The 18798-nt window shown below is 49.8% G+C and overlaps 1 protein-coding gene and 1 long non-coding RNA gene across 2 annotated transcripts; both read left to right on the forward strand.

Moving 5' to 3' along the window:
• On the forward strand, positions 1 to 3133 carry CHST14 (carbohydrate sulfotransferase 14). Its single transcript, XM_041129045.1, is given in 3 exon segments — positions 1 to 231; positions 374 to 727; positions 729 to 3133. Coding segments are annotated over 3 exon segments (1866 nt in total). The 3' UTR covers positions 2010 to 3133.
• Positions 3134 to 5039: 1906 nt separating this feature from the next.
• On the forward strand, positions 5040 to 13010 carry LOC115352000. The gene is made up of 4 exons (XR_003926971.2): positions 5040 to 5809; positions 5911 to 6445; positions 6923 to 9235; positions 9873 to 13010. It is a non-coding gene; the product is annotated as an uncharacterized LOC115352000 (long non-coding RNA).
• The last annotated feature ends 5788 nt before the right edge of the window (positions 13011 to 18798 follow it).

Consider the following 18798-nt stretch of genomic DNA (forward strand, 5'->3'; position numbering starts at 1 on the left):
ATGAAACGATTTCTGCTCCGGAAAGGGCTGTATGTAATCAACGGCGTCCGTATGGCTGGCTTGATGCTGCGGGCTGTTCAGGCCGCCGACCCGGCTCTCATGACAAGCTGCCGGTTACAGCTCGTGGCTGCTTTGGGGGAAATACCGACGAAGTTTTCGAAACCTCGCCCTTTGGCTTTCGGGTGGCGGCACGGCCGCCCTCGGCCCCTCCGCCGGTGCACGGCTCAGCTGGTAACTTGCGTCTCCTTCTCCTCTGGGCTGCTAAAACTGCGCGGTAATGAAGCACGGCCCAACCGCTCATTAGGGCCAGTTTGGCCGAGCGTCGCAGAAAGCCCGACAGCCGCTTAATTAAACCCGGTCCCGCCGCCCACAGCCACCGAGGCGCTCCACGGCAGCTTGGGGAAGCGCACCGGGCTCGTCAACCGCGCTCCCCCGTCACTCGGAGCCCACCCCGGCGGGGTGTTTATCGTCAGTTACATTTAAAACGTCTTTCGGGGAGAGGGGAGCGCGGCCCGCCGGTCGGAGGCAGCCGTGCCTGACGGCCGCCGGCGGGCGGCTCGACGTCCCTGCGGCTGCCGCAGCGCTGACTGGAAAGCCGGCGGGCGGCTGCGGCCTCGCTCCCCTCCTCGCCAAGCCGGGGGAAACCTCCCTCCGCCGCCCTCGGCCCTTCCCCGCCAGGGAAGCGAGCGGCGGGGGCGGAACCGCCGCGAAATGGCCGCCGCCTCCCCCGGCCCGCGGCCCGCCCTCCGCGGCCGTCACTGCCGGCCGCCGCCCCGCCTCGGTCAGGCCGCCGGCAGCCGGGCGAGCCGCCCTCCTTCTTCCCCGGCTCCCCTCCGGCCCCGGCATGCGGCGCGGCGGCTGAGGCGGCGGCGGCGGCGGCGGCGGGCAGATTCCCCCCCTCCGAGGCCATGTTCCCCCGTCCCGCCTTCCCCGGGGAGGTGAGGCGGGCGGCCGCCTCGGGCCGCAGCCGCTCCCGGCCTCGGGGCGGCGGCGGCGGCGGCGGCACCGTGCTGCTGCCCTCCATGCTGATGTTCGGCGTGATCCTGGCCTCCAGCGGGCTGCTCCTCATGATCGAGAAGGGTATCCTGGCCGAGGTGAAGCCGCCGCCGCTGCACCCGGCGGCGGGGGAGCTCTCCCGGCGAGGCGGCGGCGGCGAGGAGGAGGAGGCCGGCGGCGAGCTGGAGTACGAGGTGCTGCGGGACATCCGCAACCGCACCATCCGCGCCGTCTGCGGGCAGCGGGCCATGCCCCGCAGCGTCTGGGAGCTGCCGGCCGGTCAGCGCCGGACGGTCCTCCGGCACCTCCTGGTCAGCGACAAGTACCGCTTCTTGTACTGCTACGTGCCCAAGGTGGCCTGCTCCAACTGGAAGCGCATCCTGAAGGTGCTGGACGGGGCGCTGGAGAGCGTCGACGTCAAGCTGAAGATGGACCACAAGAGCGACCTGGTGTTCCTGGGCGACATGAAGCCGGACGAGATCAGCTACCGCCTGAAGAACTACTACAAGTTCGTCTTCGTGCGCAACCCCATGGAGAGGCTGCTGTCGGCCTACAGGAATAAATTTGGGGAGATCAAGGAGTACCAGCAGAAGTACGGGGTGGAGATCGTCAGGCGGTACCGGAAGAACGGGGGCAACTCGGCGGGCGACGACGTGACCTTCTCCGAGTTTCTGCGGTACCTGCTGGACGAGGAGGCGGAGCGGATGAATGAGCACTGGATGCCCATCTACAACCTGTGCCAGCCCTGCGCCGTCAGGTACGACTTCATCGGCTCCTACGAGCGGCTGAACGCGGACGCCAACTACGTCCTCGAGCGGGTCCGGTCGCCCTCCTTCGTCCGCTTCCCCGAGCGGCAGTCGTGGTACAAGCCCGTGACGGCAGAAACGCTCCATTACTACCTGTGCAACACCCAGCGCCGCCTGATAAAAGAGCTGTTGCCAAAATACATCCTGGATTTCTCCCTCTTTGCCTACCCCCTTCCCAACATAACCAGCGAATTCTGCAGGCAGTGAGTTGTTCACTCCGGGATCCAGTGTGAATTCTGCCTTCGCTGCACGGATTTGCTAACGCAGCCGTCGCTGCGAATAACGCGTTGCCGCAGGGCCCGTGAAACATGCTCTTCTATGCATTATTTCCTAATTTTATACTTTTCAAACGCTGTTTATATAAAATATTACACATTGCCTTTGCTACTAGAATACTTTTTGTATTGTTCTGATTTTAACGTGTACATACGCCGCTGACTTGAGCACAATAGCTTTTGTATATCTATTTCGCTTTAAATTCTTTTTTATGACAGGACATGAAAAACGCCTGTAAGGAAGTTGAGAAATGGATATATTTTAAGTATTTTTTCCTCCTTTTTTGTGTTTTGTACTAAATAGCGTGCGGCTGAATTGCAGTCATAATGTAGTGGTTGATGCGCTGATAAAAATATAGTGGCTGATGCGAAAAATTAGCGCTGTTAAAGCTGGTCCTGGATTAGACGGGAGATAGTTTTTTGGGTATGAGTAGAAGAAAAGGCTTTTATAAACTAGGCCCTATTTATCCTTTATTTTCTCATCTGTAGATGGTGATTAAATGAGACTGGTCTTTTTTTTTGTGACAGTAGTACCTCTGTTTTTTATTATTATTATTATTAATTATTATTATTTACCATTGAAATAAAACTAGTGATAGGATAATAGTCACTTTTGTGCGATTTTAAGATTTGAAAGTAACAACTATTTACCCAGCATAACATATGAGGTGCAATATCGAGCCATAACAATTTGCTCTTCTCTCCCTCTCTTTGAATTAAAGCAATACAGACTTCTGATAAGATCAAACCCCATCCTGGTTCCTAGGACAAAAAGCAACAAAAAACCCCACCCACAGCGTGCCAGCTCACAGCCTCGGTGGGTGTCTGCGTGCCCACGTGCGTGCAAACCACCGTGGAAAAACGCTTTCTCCGGCCATGTTTGAAACAATGGCGATTTGAGGATTAGTTCTCCCTTCTTTTATAGAGATGCGCACGGTTTTTGTAGCTACTTGTATTTAATTATGGCTGTTAAACTGTAAAAGTTTGGGAGATAATGTAGAATGTTGTTCCTGGGAGGCTGTGTCCTCATTTCTAATAAAGTTTTTGTATGAATTAGTCTGTTGCTTAGTGCTTTTCCTTGGAGGTGTTTATTTGCATTCTTGGAGAGGCCTTCTGCCCCTCGTGCTAAGCCACGGCGTGCAAGTATGATGAATAGGCGGTTCTTGCCTTGATGAATTTGTGTTTTAAATGCCGGAGCAGCGGTAACAAGTGGAGAAAGAAACGCATCCGAGCCAAACGACGAGATGATTATGCGACACGGGCAATTGGATGAAAAGCAGCAGTCGGCAGCAAAATAGGTGCCTAATTGCTGTGGAGTTGATACAAAGCAGTAGGGGTGGATTATAGATACTGCGGGGAGCTGGTGGTTTCCTGGGTTAATCTCTCAAAAAGGGGGAAGGAAAATTAAGGTGTTTTCTTTAGGATTTGTGAAATTGTCAGTAAGAAGGGCAGGGAGCCACATCCACGCAAACTCAAAGCGGTAGGTTGAAAAACCCTGCCTAGGGCACAACTTAAGTAACTTAATAGATTCACTGTATCTATGAACTCCCGGCAAAATCCCCGTCTCCCTCTGTTGAAGTGGGTAGCCACGCACAGTTAGAGTCGAGTCATTTTTACCCTTGATAATGGGATCGTGGCTGGGTGTGAGAGCAATGACTGGCGCGTTCATGGACTTCAGCTCCTGGCTGCGTCCTCGCCTCTGCAGCCACCTGCCCTGTACAAAAAAATGGGTTAGGAATTGGCTTTGATCTCCTCGTGCCTGATCTGAAGCCTGCAAAAATTTCTGTCCCCAGTGATTTTGGTGACAAGGCAGGAATGTTTGGTGCCTGGTGCTGGAAGAGCTGGAGATCTGTCTTTTTCTCCAGCCAAAGGCACCAGATACCAGCTGGGAATCTGATTTTATTTTGTAAAACAGATGCCAATGGCGGGGTGGTCTGAGTTTTAATTAAGCCTGACCTTTAGGTCTCTCTAACTAGGAGTAAGCTGGTAAGGCTTTACTATCTTTGTCTGCTCCTGTGAAGCTGAGGGAACGTTTCCTGCTTGCTTAGCGATTGGCTTTTTAATTAAATGTTTATTTCTCAGTAGTCTTAAAGGTTTGTGCCGCTTGTTTGTTTGTCTGCTGCAGCTTCTGTTCTCTATATTACATTTTTTGTCTCTTGTCCCCGTAATCTAATTTACTGCACACGGAAGGATTTTGCTTTTCTTTGACTGTCTCTTACTCCTTCACTGGATATCATTGATCACCTTTTTCTCTTTAAATAAAAGCAAAAGGCCTCCCGCCTGCTGGTACCCTCCCATCAGGAGGGTTTTAATGCAGGCAAAACCTGCAGAACCTTGTAGCTTGGGCAGAAGTTTGTCCCATAGCTGGCAAAAATGTTTGGAGTGTGGAAAAGTCTCCCAAAAGCTGAAGCGGGGGGCATTTTGTCATGTACCTCTAAACCTCATTTCTCTGACTTGATCGAGGTTACGGACTATCTTTGACTTTCTAATCTCTTTGCTGCAAGTCAGCAAATATGAAAAATCAATTAGGTTTCCATTAGCGGTACTTCATTTTATCCATGGCTGATAATACAATTTCCTGAGAAAGCTTTTGGCCAAGTAGGAAGAAAAAAAAGTACTTTCCCTCAACAGCTGTATCATTTCTTTCTTTTGTCAGGTGCTTCTCCGGTGTGGAATAAATCAGGAGCAAATTCCCCAGCTGACAGCAACTGCTGGAGGTGAGAGACGCCGAGCAGGATCCAGCCCTCCTCTGCGGGGACCTGGAGAGCAGGGAGAGGGGTAACGTCTGCGAAAGGAGGGAGGAGGGGATTTCACAGCAGCTCAAGTACAAATGAGGAGGAAACCCTAAAGCTATAAACTGTTTAACATTTCTGCTTTCTGATCTATTCCAGTCTGGCAGCTCCTTTTTCCACCTTTCCGTCTCCACGCTTGCTGTCACCCAGCAGAATAAAAAGGTGATCTTTTCTCTTTTGAATTACTATATTTTATTAAGCCTCAACACTGTACTGAATGCCCCAAACTTCCCCAGGCGAACAGCTTGAGGGTTTGGGCATTGGGGTTTTGTCACTGCATTTCCCTCACTTGCTTTTTCTAATTTTGTGTTGGTAAATCCTGGCCCTGACCCTATCGTTCTCATGTTTTCTCCCTAGAAGCACGCGTAGATATGTGGAGACGCTCCAGCACTTTAATTCCACCTCATTATATGAAGAACTTCTGACTCCCTCTAAATTACCACGGTGTTATTTTATTTTAATTTGTCATTAGTCCCTCCTTAGCCTGCTTACCTAAAAAGAAACAAACAAAAAAAGAAGCGGTTTACGTGCCCATGAATTTTGCCATTTATGTGCATGCGTTTATTCCTCCTTCCCTGGTAGCTTTTGGACCTGCTAACCCATTTCCACCCAAGTTGAGAGGAGAATTTATTTTACTGCATCCTTTCATTGCTCGCAGCTCTTGTGGTTTTAATGCGATGTTGCAGAAAGGAATCGAGTGCTTTACTCTCGTTGCGTGAGTGCTGGTGATGAATGGGGACCTAATGATTTCTCTTTCCCTTGAATCAGCACCTGCACAACGTCCAGAGCCGCGTGCCCTTGCCGGCTGTGATACGGAGCAATGCTTTTTGCACAGAAGTCCCTTTAGTCCCACAGATGCTGAAGCTGTCTTCTGCTAATACTTTTCTGCCAGAGAAGAAATCAGCCCTTTCCACCTCATGGCCATTTGCATCACCCTAAGGTGACTAAGGCACTTTAACGGTTGATTTTGTCCTAGCGCTTGGCTGCTAATTGCAGGGAAACTTCCAAGGTGTTTTACAGATGCTTTAATCCCTTGTTTAGGAAATGCTATGATCGGAGAAGGCAACGGATGAATAGTCCGGCAGGGGAAAATCTCTCTCATAAGGTCAAGTTCCCCAAGTTCACATTGCCAAATACCTGGCCCATGACGTGGTTATTTTGCAGGTGGAGAGTCACGCTTGGTGCCCATTCAGTCCTGGGCTGCTTGCTGGCAGCTGTTGTGCCTAACTCCAGGCAGGAATACGTTTCTATATTTTATTATATTATTATATATATTATGAGGAATACATAGATTTAACAATGTGAGGTTTTGTGCTAGAGAGAGGACAGGGGCATAAAATTGTTTTTCTCAGGGATTTAATGATTAAAGATAACTGTCCATCACCGCTCGGTGTATTGTCTTCCACCCTGTCTTGTGTATCCGTGTCTGTCCAGTTCATTGCCATTTCTTTTTGCTGAAAGGAAAAAAGATCCAACAGCAAGCAAGCAACATTTTCCAAAGCCAATTACCAACTTTCTACATTGTTGTAACTCACTGTTACAGGATGCATTCGCAAAGAATTCCCCATTTACACAGGTATGCATTTACGCCGTGCTAATTTCTGTGATGTCTCTTTGCTTTAGAAGTTCATTACACTCAGGTGGTTTATCTACATACAAACATAAACCAGCATATTCTTGCCCCGCACAAAGAACTAAAAATAGGCAATTGCAACCTGTCATGATTATTAATTCATTTCCTGTGTTATTTCCCATAGTTCACCTGTTATACCTGAGATTGATTTACTTGCTCATGGAAAAGTCTGGCTAAGGTGATCCTCCTGTGAAATGAGACCCGTGGATTCAGTTGCTTAATGACCTCGATTTCTGCCGTGCTGGGAGAACTGTAGCTCTGAGCAATTCCATCAGGAATGATCACTGGCATGCGGGAAAACCTCTGCATGCGGGAGGGAAGGTCCCTGTTTCCCGGTGATTAACCAGCGTGTAGGGTGTTTTCTGAGAGGCGTGCAAAATTGATCCCTGTTCTGTCCTTAAGTTGTTTAAATAATTGCAGCGAACATGTTTAATACCTTCAGCATTGTGCTTGGACTACAACAGTGGAGAAGAAGAGAGCCATTTGATTTTTGGCATTCGGAGCTGCTGGTTTGGTATTCCCCTTTGAACGAGGGAGCGGGACAGGTTAGGATCCTTTGCTGTTCCAAAAATCTCGTTTCATGTGTCATCTTTTTTACCGATGCCCATGTTATGCCTGCAAAGCCTCATTTCAGTGTACCTAAAACCCAGGCAGTTGGCTGTTTGCAGTGCAATGCCAGGAATGGGTATTGAAGCTCAGTGGTTTCACAGCACGCAGGAGAAATTACTTTAACCTGGATGATTCGGGAGGGTGCGTCAGCCACCGGCAGCAGAGACAGCTCTGGTGACGAGGAGCACTTGCTGAGCTAAAATTTGGATTCCACAACCTGGTGTCTTTGAATTTCTAAACCAGGGTCATTGCAGTCAGCCACTCACAGAAAGAAAATGGTTTTAAACATGTTCCCTCTGGTCTCCACACTGAGCTCCAGGGTGTATGTCAGATTTTTCCTCTTTCCTCTGGGGCTTTTCCTGTTGCTTTTGCAGAAATAACTAACATCCTTGCCAGGCACTGGTGCTGAAGTAAATGCATTAACGCTGCCAGTCGCCTTGCTGGCTGGTAGCCATGACCCTGTATCTAACGGGAATAAAGCCTTCCGAAACACAGCAGGAGTAAGCAGTGCCATGGACGGCTGCTTTAATGTCAGCACAAGGCATAAAACCAGCTTTGCTTCTGCTCCTCTTTGTTTTCAGCCTTCTCTATGATGGAGGAGAATCACCGCAGACCGTTCTTTTGCTTTTAGCTGCATTTCTTTTTCATGCAGAAGCATGAGCGTCCTTGGGACGTTTCTTTCATCACAGGCAGGATTTTGAAAGAGCCAAAAGAAAATGTCTCCAATGGATCTGTTGTGTATAACAAGGCTGAGATATTTTGGTGGAGTCAGTATTCCACACGTACCTGCTCGGGACTTATCAATAGTGTCATCTTATTGAGGCTCTGAGCTGTACTGAAAAATCACCTTATAATCAGAGACTCCCACGTTGTTTTTGAGGACTCACACCTATACTCTCTTGGTGGGGGCTGCTTGTGGTTTTAGAGGTGCTTACTCAGTTGCACACACTGTTTGGGAGCAGGGACTGGAGCCCAGGTCAAACTGAGCAGGGTGGTTTTCCCAAGATTTTGGTGCCAGGTGGAGGAAACTTCATGAGGTGGGTCCTTCAGTGGGATTTTTTGCCTTTGGGGTGCTTCTGAGTGGACCACAGAAACTGTTCTTGGATCAAAACCTAGCCAAAACCCCATGGCCAAGGACTGAGAGGTAAATAGAGTGAGTTTGTAAAATCTTTTGAAAGCCTTGAACTATAAAAATGCAACGAGCTATTAAAATGAAACCGTAGCTTCCCCCTTACCTGGTTCACACAGTTAAAATGCTCAGCCCTCTACATAACAGGGTGTGCATGAGCAGTGTGCTTTTTTTTATCCTGCAGTGGCAAGAAAGTTTATCTTGGGTTTTTTGGGCAGAGTTTATTTGTGGATGAAGCCAAATCAATACCAGCTTGCTTTCCTAAGAACTTTTTATTAAAAGACCAAAAGAAATAAGGGCATGAAGCTCTCAGATGTAATGTTAATCAGTGATGGAGCTCAGCAGTACAGCAAGGAGTAGTCTCCTGGGATGGATGGGATGAAGGTCCCAGATGTCCTCAAGGTAGGACATATCCCGCTGCAGACACGTTTAGGTCTGGACTCCCCTCCTGTAGCTCCCAGGTAGAGGCTGAGTGGTCCTGGATCCCTCTGCCTAGTGCAGGAGTAGGGGTCTCCAAGGGCTGCATTGCACCCGCGGGTACCCCATCAGACCAGACGAGGATGTAGGATGGGGCAGTGTCTGCGTTCCCTCTCCTTGCTCACAGCCTGGCTCAGTTCTTCAACATCTTTTGCAGATCAACCCAAGACTGTGACCTCCCTGGCATCAAACAAGGCTTTCCCCAATTAATCTGGTGGGGCACGATTTTGGTGTGAATCCTGTCAGCGCATTTGGTTTGTCTGGAGCGTGTCTACCCTTTCTACTGTTTTATTTCTGCAGGTGGATGTAAAACTTTTAGCTTTTATGTGCAAGGCTTAGATAGTGTCTGCATGCAACAGCAAGATGAAAATCTGGAGAAAACCACAGTGGTTTTTTTATTTGTGTGCTTCAGGCATGACTTTGCTTTTTAACAGAGCTGCCTCCTGCGCTCTCTGTTGGAGAAAATGCACCCAAAAAGGCTGGTCCTGTGTCCGGGAGATGTCTGCCCTGGAAATGAGGTAAACACCCCTGCCTAGTTTTTTGGTTAACTCATGCAGAGCATGCCCTGCCTTGCCTTCTTGCAATGCAGGACCAAAGGGTAGCAAAGCAGGTAAAGATAAAAATGTTGAGTTAAAAAGGTGCTGGGATAGCACTCCGACATCAGACTGCTGTCGTCTCAAAGACCAGGCATCTTTCCTCTTTTGCTTTTGCTGAGATTGGGGTGCTTAGGGGAAAAAGAAAGCAAGCTGGAGATGGATTTGAAAAACCAGCTGGAGCTGACCCAAGTGCCCGGCGGGGCAGCCTGCGAAAGCCTGCGGGCTGGAGCTGGGGTTTCCTCGCGGCTCAGTGTACACACACACACCCCGGCAACCCCGTGAGTCCTGGAAGGGTTTATTCAGTGAAGGGAAAAAAAAATACATTCATCGAGTGAAAACATCACAGAAGCTTTTAGAGCCCTTTTGTGGGTAATGATATCAGCAAAGATTTGCCAAGGCGGCAGGGCTCCGACATCACCGTCAGGCCCACAAAGGTCCCAGAAAAGCACAGCGAAGCCATTGTCGAAGGCATTATAAAAGGTTGTGGGGAAGGGTGGGATTATTCAAAGCTCCCCTTTTGGAAGTCTGCATTTCCCAGGTCTTTTTATTTTCTTTGCAGGATTACAATTTAAAAGATGCTTCACCTAATTGCCCAGGCAGGCAGCGAGGCGGGTAGCACGGACCCGAGCCCGCCGCACCAGAGCCCGCTGCTGCTGGAGCTGGGGAAGCCAGGCGATGCTCAGAGCAGAACTGGTTTTCATGGTCGCCCTCAGGTTTTAAATGAGATTTTATGAAAGAGATTGAAGTTTCTCTGGCCACCAGGAGACAGCTTCCTTTTGGGGAGCCCCTGGAAAGGTTGCATTTCCAGCTGCCAGCCCTGCTTCCTTGCCCCCTCATTGCCATCGAGGTTGTCTCCAGTCCCAGTTCTGTACTGGTTTGTGTTGGGAGATGACAGGAGAAGGGCTTCAATGAAAAGAGGTCAGCTCAAAGGGCTGCTGCTGGCTCTAGGCCACTGCAAAAGTAAGTGGTAACAAAAAAAGTGAATGCACAAGCATGAAATGCTTCTTACTAGTTTGCTACTTTTTCTAATGAACAGCCAAATTATTTGGCAGGAGGTTGACTTTGATGAAGTTACTTGTCTTCTGGGAGAAGCAATACCCTAGGAAGCAGGGCAAAGCTGTTGTGGGTGAGACCTCTGGGGCAAAAATTAGGGATGAGGCCAATGGATCCTCCAGGCTGAGATTTTGGAGGGGCTTATAAGACTTCCATGACCCCGATTTGCAAATGAGCCGGGTATGAACTGGTGTCCCTATATCCCAGCAAGGAGCTAGGGAAGGCAGGATGGCAAACTTGCACAAAACATTTATCGTTTCGCAGCAGTGACAGCCCCGTGTGCTGGTAGGTGGGAAGAAGCGATGAGCCCCGTCCCCTCGGGCCGGGGTTTTGCTCAGCAGCAGCACTGGCGTCTCAGGCGTCTTCTCCTGGTGTGGTGACACACAAGCCCATTCGCAGCACGTTTCAGACATTAATTTTAGGCTTGTTGAGAGCTGAGATACAATGTGATGGAAGCTGATGCTTCTTGCAAGAAGTGGACAGAGGGCAGAGGACCTCTTTGGCCTAGGAAGGGGCTGGGGGCTAGGAGGCCTCAAGCACATTCCCAAGAGACCCCAGGGTGGTTTTGACAGAACCAGATCAAAGCTCCCATTGAAGAAAAGAAATATCTTTTCATTGAGGAGAGGGAAATCTCATTCAGGCCCATGCCAGCTGGGCTTGGCATTGTCTGAGTGCCCCAACGCACGTCGTGGCTTCCAGTGTCAGAAGTGTCGCTGGATGAGGCTCTTTCACACTGCGTAAACCAAGCAAAGAAGGAACAGTTGGATGAAAAGCAACGTGCCCAAGCGATGGGCCCCCCCCGCACCCCTCAGCTATTATTGCAGCTATTTTGCATTTGAATGAGAACTTTCTCCTTTTGCAGCCCACTTCCTTCTGGGGCTTGAATTGGCAAATGGAGTTGTTAAAAATCTCCAGTCTTGAGACCTGACAAAAGATGGTTGCTATGGAAATAATGGAAGTTGCATCATGAACAAAATATCTTCAGGCCCAGAGCCAGCGGGAGGGAGGAGGGGACACCTTGTCGGTCACGCAACTTCTGCGGGAGCCCACGTGCCTCCATGCGGTTTTCCTCAGATACCCTTATTCTTGGCAGTTTGTTCTTTGGCTTAAAGAAGCCACAAATGGAGAAATCGGAAACGTCATAACTGCATGGAAAGGGCTTGTACAAACCTCATCTGCTCTTTCTCCAGTGCTAGCACCACCAAATTAAGCAGAGTTGCCCTACATGCAAATTTATTCCTCTGCACAGGGTTTGAATCAGTTGAGTTACTCAAAAGCAGCCTTCTTCAGGTTAATGAAAAATCTGTCCAGCTATACTCCCATTCTTTGAGAAATTATATGAAGAAATTGGAAAATGAGGACAAATTCATGGCTAGAACTCTTGCCTGCTGTTGTATGGTGTCTACCCATTGAGCTTGGCAGTAGACCAAGCCACAAGGTGTTGACCTTGCTTTCTCTTTGCATCAGTGCAATGCTTAAAAATAGGCAATGAGCTCAAAAGAAGAATATATAGCTTGTCTCTGGGAGTGACTATCCAAGAAAATCACACTTGCTAAAATCAGTATAAATGCTAGGATTTCCAAGAGCAACCACTGGATGGTTGGAAAACTGGATGATAGGCTGTGGCTCCAAGGGTGACAGACGTGGGCTTCCCATTCACAGTAGCATTTACCCGTATATTTGTGGGGATTTGGAGTCAGGGTGAAAGAATTCTGGATTTTAGGATTGTGTATCTTAGCGGGAGCTTGGTTTTCCCCGGGTTGGCACAGGGTAAGAAATTAGAATCCTGGTTTCAAGTGAGGTGTAAATTTGGGATCAGACAGTGACGTGCAGCTCCTAAACTAGATCTTAGAGTCTGAGCATTTTACTCTGAAGAATTTCATCATTCAGAACCAGCACATTTGCATCGAGGCTGAATTAACTGCAAGCATCAGGTTATGGCAGCGTGGAAACCTAGGAATGTGCCATTGCCAACATGCAAAGAAAGGGGTTGGGTAGCTCTGGGATTAGTAGTGTGCTTACGGATCATTTTACTACATCAGCTCCCAAATGTGTGATGTTAGGGGGGAAAAAGATACTATCTGGTGCCCCTGATCCCTCGTAACCCCCTGCAAAAGGAATTAGAGGGTTTGGCTTTGCCGCAGGTATTTGCAAGGCAGCCCAAAAACATATCCGTGGGGATGTGGCTTTAAGGGACATGACTCTAACTGTGATGTTTAGTTGGAGGGGTCACATCTTTCCATGGCCTTCTGGGGGTCAAGGATGGAGAAAGGCTCTTTTATCGCCTAGGATGTATTTCATGAAGGTGGAGGGAGAACAGGAATCAGGGCTCCGGCTATGATGGAAAACACAAGGTGGCACAAAGCCATGTCTCACCTCGATGCCAGAAGGAAGAGATCAACAAAGTACCCATGAAGATGCTAAAGGAAAGGAGAGGTCTTGAGGTCTGGAGAGAGAAACCTTCCCCAGTAAGGTTGTACGGAGGAGAGGGAATTTGCATTTCATGCACACTTCCTACACACCCCAAGGTAGCTGCATTAAACTGTGCTTTTTTGGCCATCTGCTAGAGGAATAGCCAACTCGCAGCAAGAAAGGGAGGGTGGTTTTGTTTTTTAAAAAAAAAAAATCCCACTGGTTAAAATCATGCCTGCTGTTCCTTGCAGCTGGTTTTGAATGGCTTGCTGACCAGCAGCAATTAGCACTTGAGTATCAATGGCCAAATGAGGCAATTAGGAAAGAGCAGGGGTATTAAAGCTTCAGCTTTCTCCCAGCTGAGTGGCAGAAGCAGAGCTGGAGCCTTTAATGGGGGTGGGCGGATGGGTCTGTGCATGAGGGCTGCAGGGAGAGCCGGCGACGATCGGCCACGAACAATACCAGCCAGCTGACAGAGACGTGTCTTGCTTCCCAGTAAGTGGTGCCTGAAGAGGTTGCCCTTAATTATCTTCTCGCTCCCAGCAGGAGAGATCAATGCAGCCCCATGGGAGATGCTTGTTGCACCAACTCCTGCATGTCCCTTGGTGAAGGGCTTTTAATCAGCGCTGGGAAGGGACGTTGGAGAACTTGGCATCGGGCAGGTCAGGCTTGATGCATCACAGGGATCTGGGTCTGATCCAGCTCTTCAGATCAAATGAGGATTTTTCAAATGCTTCAAATAAATTAGTAAGCCACAGAAGTGGCTTTTAAGCAACGAAACTTCTGCTTGGGCTCTGGAAATGAAGGTGGACTAAAGGAGCTTCTGCAGGATGGACACCTTCTTGGCTGTCCACCATCTGGTTGCTTCACCAGCAGCATCTGCTGGTTGTCCTTGCTGGGGACCTGCTCCCTCAGACAGCTTGTCCACGTGGCTTCAGGGCAGATTTTGGCCAAAAGCTCAGCTGATGGTTGAGCCAAGAGGGCCACAGCCGGCTCGCTCCCGGTCAAGCTGGTTTGTTGGATTCGCCTGTGGAAAAGACCAACTTTTTCTCATTTCAGCAGATACGAGCCCAGTGCACACATGGAAGAGATTTGAGAGCAAAGATGTCATTTTTACGACTTGAATGGAATCCCAGTTTTGCAGAATGAAATGATTGTCGTTTCAGGGTCTCCGGGCATGGCTCCAACCCGAAGCACGGTCTGCTCTCCCTCGATGGGAATTACCCATCGCCCTGCACTTCCCGGCAGGAGTTATCATCAGCTACAGTGAAGTAGGACATGTTGCTACAGCTTCCTCCCAAAAACAGACTGATAAAGCAGTTAAAGAAAATAAAATATCCCTATCTAACTGGAGAGAGGAGAAGGAGAACAGCATCCTGTTGAAAATCTGCTTTCCTGTGCTTTTCCATCAGCATCCCGCAACTGGCTGGCTGCTCCCAGCTTTTCTCCAAGTTGTGTGCGAAAAAAGCAAACGGGTCCCTCGGGGGACTCTGGCGTTGTGTCCCCAGCACCCAGGGGTGCCCAGCGCTCCTGCCCGGGGTATTTAATAGTGCTCCGGGAAGTGTTTTGTAGGGGTAGTCCTGTGCAAAGGGTGAGAGAGGCTCTGCCGACCTCCTTAACTGCTGGGTTTTCTCATCTCCTCAGTACGCATTAGAAGAATAGGCAGGAAGGTGATTTTTTCCATCCCTCCGAACTTCCTCAGCGCTGCCAGTGCATGCTTTATATTAGAGCCCCATTCAGCAAATGACTTCAGTATGCACCGATGGCGTCACAGCCTGTTAAGAAGAATAATAGAGAAGCAACCGTGGGAAAAGAGCTGTAATACTTTTGAGGCTCCCGGTGAGATTGCAGCCCAGATGAGTACCCGCAGCCGGGGGGGTTTGCTGCACCAAACAGCTCTTATTTTTTTTTTTTTTTCCCCCTTTCTCATTGCAACCTGGGCAGGACTGCAGAGCCCCCAAGGCGCTTGGCTGTAGCTCTGCTCAGTGAAGATGCTTTGCATGCTTCAATGCTGTGGCCCAGGGTTGCAACACCGAGACATCCATCGCTGGTGTGAATGGCCACGCGGCTCAGCACAGGCTAACTCCTGCCAAGAGCTTGGCTGAACCAGCCCGAGACCTCCCTGTGGGCTCCCAGACCCTGCCTTTCTCCCCAAAATAAAGCCCATAAATCATTGCAGATTGAGCCCAGCATCCAGTACGTCTGCCCGTTGCTGTTGGATTTTTATGCTTCATCATTGGCCGCTGGCAAGTGCTGCCTGCACCGTCGCTTTGGTGATGCATGAGCCAAAAAATCTCTATTTGCCCTTAAACTGCAAGCCGGGACTGCAGAGCTTATAGGTTGGCTGTCTCTGACGGGAGCTGAAAGGGCAGCTCTGCGAAGCTGGAGCAGCACCCAAAGTTTTCACACGTAGTTTTGCCAGAGCATTAGCAGAAATTTAAGGCGGCCTGGGTTATTTCAGCTGTAAATCAGATCTGCTCCAGCAAGGTCGCAGGAAGCCACGGCATTATGACACCCAGCGTTTATGTGTGTGTTTTGGTTGCAGTCTAATCAGGAAAACAAAAAAGTTGACGTAGATACCAGAAAAACTATTTGGTAAAGAAAGCAAACCAGTGCTTGGAGCTATTTGCCTCTGATTAAATGCGTGCTTCAAACACACGCGAGCAAACCCCGCTCTCCTACGGCCTGACAGCTTTTTCTGGGGTGTCCCCGAGGGTCCCCCTTGCCAGAGGCTGGGTGCAACCTTGGTGCAGCGATACGGGTGCGGGCGGAGGGTGCTCTTGGCCCCGGAGGTGCCGTATGGGAGGTAAAAACCTCCCTACTGCGGCAGAGGTATATGGACTGGTGGACGTCAGCTTGCCGGGGATGAGGAGCTTGTTTCAGACCCCAAGAGCAGAACGATGGTTTCTGTCCTCCCTCAGCAGTGCCCATCAGGAAAATTGAGGGATTTGCACGCAAAAGGGTGATGCCTGCCCAGGCATTAGAGGCGGCTGTTCGTTAATGGCGCTCTGTGAGAAATTCAGGGTGTAGAAAATGGAAATAAGAGTGGGCTGCTTTTATGTTTTGCCATCATATCGCATCCGTGCAGAACCTCTGGTTAAAAGCATCATTAAGATTCTCCCAAATGGCATTTTTTATGCCAAGTTGGTGCCAATGGCTGTAGCATTTCAAGGGACATGCCAGGGGCTGGCGGGACAAGGCTCCCGTTGATGCGTTTGGGTACGTACTCTTTTGTACAAATTTGTGTGTTTTGTGTCATCTGCGTATTTTGCACAAATTTGTGTATTTGTGCACTTTTGCAGCCCGCACCAAATGTCAGATGGGGAATAAGCCCTGGAGCAATTTTTGCCTCGCTCCTGCAGCAGTTGAACCTCTTGTGCCCACAAGTCCTGCGCACCTTGTGACGGTCAGAGGGACCGCGGTGTACTGGGTGTTCGGGGTCTCAGTGGATGTCATTAGCGGGATTGGGAACCACAACTGAAATCCCATCTCACATAATAGGCAGGAGCCTCTTGCCTCAGTTATATCCAACCTCCTCTTGGTGTCAGGGTGTAGGGAACACCGTTCGGAAGATCTCGCGATGTCACGGAAAGGTAGAAGGCTAGTCGTCGCCTCCCTATGACATATCAGTAATCCCACCTACCGTTGTTGGTATAAAAGGAATTAACTGCGCAATAAAGGACGGAGTTGGCACTCACACCATGTGTGTTATCTGTCTCTTCCCTGGTCCAGGCCGACCAGTGATCTAATCGCGGCACCTTGATATGTAGCACTGCTACACAGGGAATTTTCTAGGTCTGTTTTACACTTGCCTATAAAGACATATGAGGTGGCTTCCTTTTCTTCTGGAAAAAAACCACCTTTGGTTTTTAAAACTTACCAAACCCCTTTTCCTTTACAGATCCAAACCACAGAATTATAAATTGCATCTTCTGTTTGCTTTTAGCACAGCTTGGCGTGGTTTTGAGCCAAGCAGCTCTATGAATTTGCTTTATACCTCTCCAAAGTGCTAACGGGAGCCACGGGAACCTTGCTGTGCTACAAGAGAGACTAAAAGTAAAGCACCAGCGGGGTTTATCCGCAAGCTGCAGAGCTCTTCGACGAGGACTGGCAACGAGCGTGGGGAACTGCACCTTTCAGCGGCTCTCGGGAGCTGTGCAGTGTCGCAGCCGCGCTGGACCACTTTTGTGAGTGGGATTTGCTGATGGGAGCTTGGGCAATGAAAGAAATGGGAAACCACAGGACATTTTGGGGCTTAAATGCATACTTCTGCTCTCCTAAAAGCGCTGGGGGTGTATTCTGCCCACCCCCATCTGACACGTTGGTGTCAGTGGCTTGGAAATAAGCTCACAGCAACCAGCAAAATCATATTTATTGCTGTATCTCTGTAGGGGAGTGTCAGGTGGGGAGGAAAATAAGGATGCTAAAACCAGCAACAACACACGGGCGCCTGAGGAAATCCCTGCTGAAGCTGTGACTGTCTGACAGACTTTTAAGATGCCTGAGTAATAGTGAGGAGTAAAGGATAAATAGCGTGGCTGGGTACGGGCTCTGCTTTTCTGACGGCAGCGGAGCAGGATTGAGGCAATTCAGGCTCATTTGCAAAACAGCAGCTAAGCCTGGGAAAGGGCCGGTCAGGGGGATAACAGCAAAAGCTTGAAATTTAAAACTTGAAAACATAATAAATGCACTCAAATATCTGGATCCCCACGCTCCTCGCTTATCCCACCACCTCCGTCCTGCTTCCCACTGCTCATTAGCAAGTCCAAGTGGGTCTTAAGCTGATTAGAGCCCCGCTAGCAGTAAGCCTGACCTTTGGAGAGAATAAAGCTGTTCTGTGTGATCGCAGGGGCTGGGAGGTGTTCGGGGTCCGCCAGGCTTTTAACGAAGCTCACGCCGTACCGAGCGGCAACCATTGATGGCGAGGAGGTGGGGACGTTTGGGGTGGTAGAGAAAACATCTGGTTTATTGAAAAAGCCCCCTTCTTGCCGGGCAGGAGGGCATATTTTTGTTGCTCTTCCCTGCTGCGTGTTCACAAAGAGCAGCGGCGCTGCCGGGCGGCTGCCCTTGCTGCTCAATGGAGCCAGGCGGGAGCTGGGACCGGGTTTGGCAGCAAATTCCCGGTGCCGATGGGACGATGCTGCAAAGGCACAACGTCTCTGGAAAGCACTGCGTCCGCCCCGGGCACTCAGCACCACGCCGGATGCTTCCCCGAAGCAGCTCTACAGGAATCCACCCTGATCTTGGAAACTTCAGACAATTCGTTAAAATAATTAAAAAAAAAAAAAAAAAGTCTTGCAATAGCAAGAACGAGCCCTGCATCTTATTTTAATGGATCTTTGAATAGTTGCAAGCAGCTTTTGGAGTGGTTTTTTGGCACCCGCTAGCAGCTGCCTTCGTGGAGATGCAGCGTGGTCCCCGTGGCCCCATCCAGTGTTTTCCCATCTCTCCTGTCCCCCCCCAGTGCTGGGCTGGGACGCTCCCACGACAGTCCCCGTTTGAGCCACCCAGCGAGAAGCTCTTCTCGGTCTGGAAAGTTGGCACCGAGTGGCTTTCTGGTGGGCTTTGTGCCGGTGTAACTCCTGCAGCCGAGCTGTTGCAGCAGCTCTTGGAGAGCAGAGCAGCCTCCCGGACTTTGACATTACAGTCAAACTTTCTTTCTTTTCTCCTTCTTTTTCCTTTTCTCCTTTCTTTTTCTTTTTTTTTAACCAGCAAAAATCACGTCACTCCCTGCCAAACCTCCCCTCCTGCTTCACAATACAATGTTCTTCACCCTGAAGCCATTTTGCAACCCGCTTTATGTGACTTAGGGAGCTGCCCAGCTCAGGGGTTGCTTTTTGCCCTATTTAAGCTCACCCCCACCATTTCCCAGCGACAGTACACCCTCGGCGGGTCCCTGTCTCGCTGCAGCATTTGAGCTGCCTCTCTCCCCTCCCGCCTCCTCGCCCCTCTGCCAGGGATGGGGGTTAGTGGTGTTGGGATGGGGGTTAAGGGCGGTGGGAGGTTGGGACGTGGAGATG

The sequence above is a fragment of the Aquila chrysaetos genome, chromosome 16, assembly GCF_900496995.4.
Source record: "Aquila chrysaetos chrysaetos chromosome 16, bAquChr1.4, whole genome shotgun sequence".
NCBI classification, from domain to species: Eukaryota; Metazoa; Chordata; class Aves; order Accipitriformes; family Accipitridae; genus Aquila; species Aquila chrysaetos.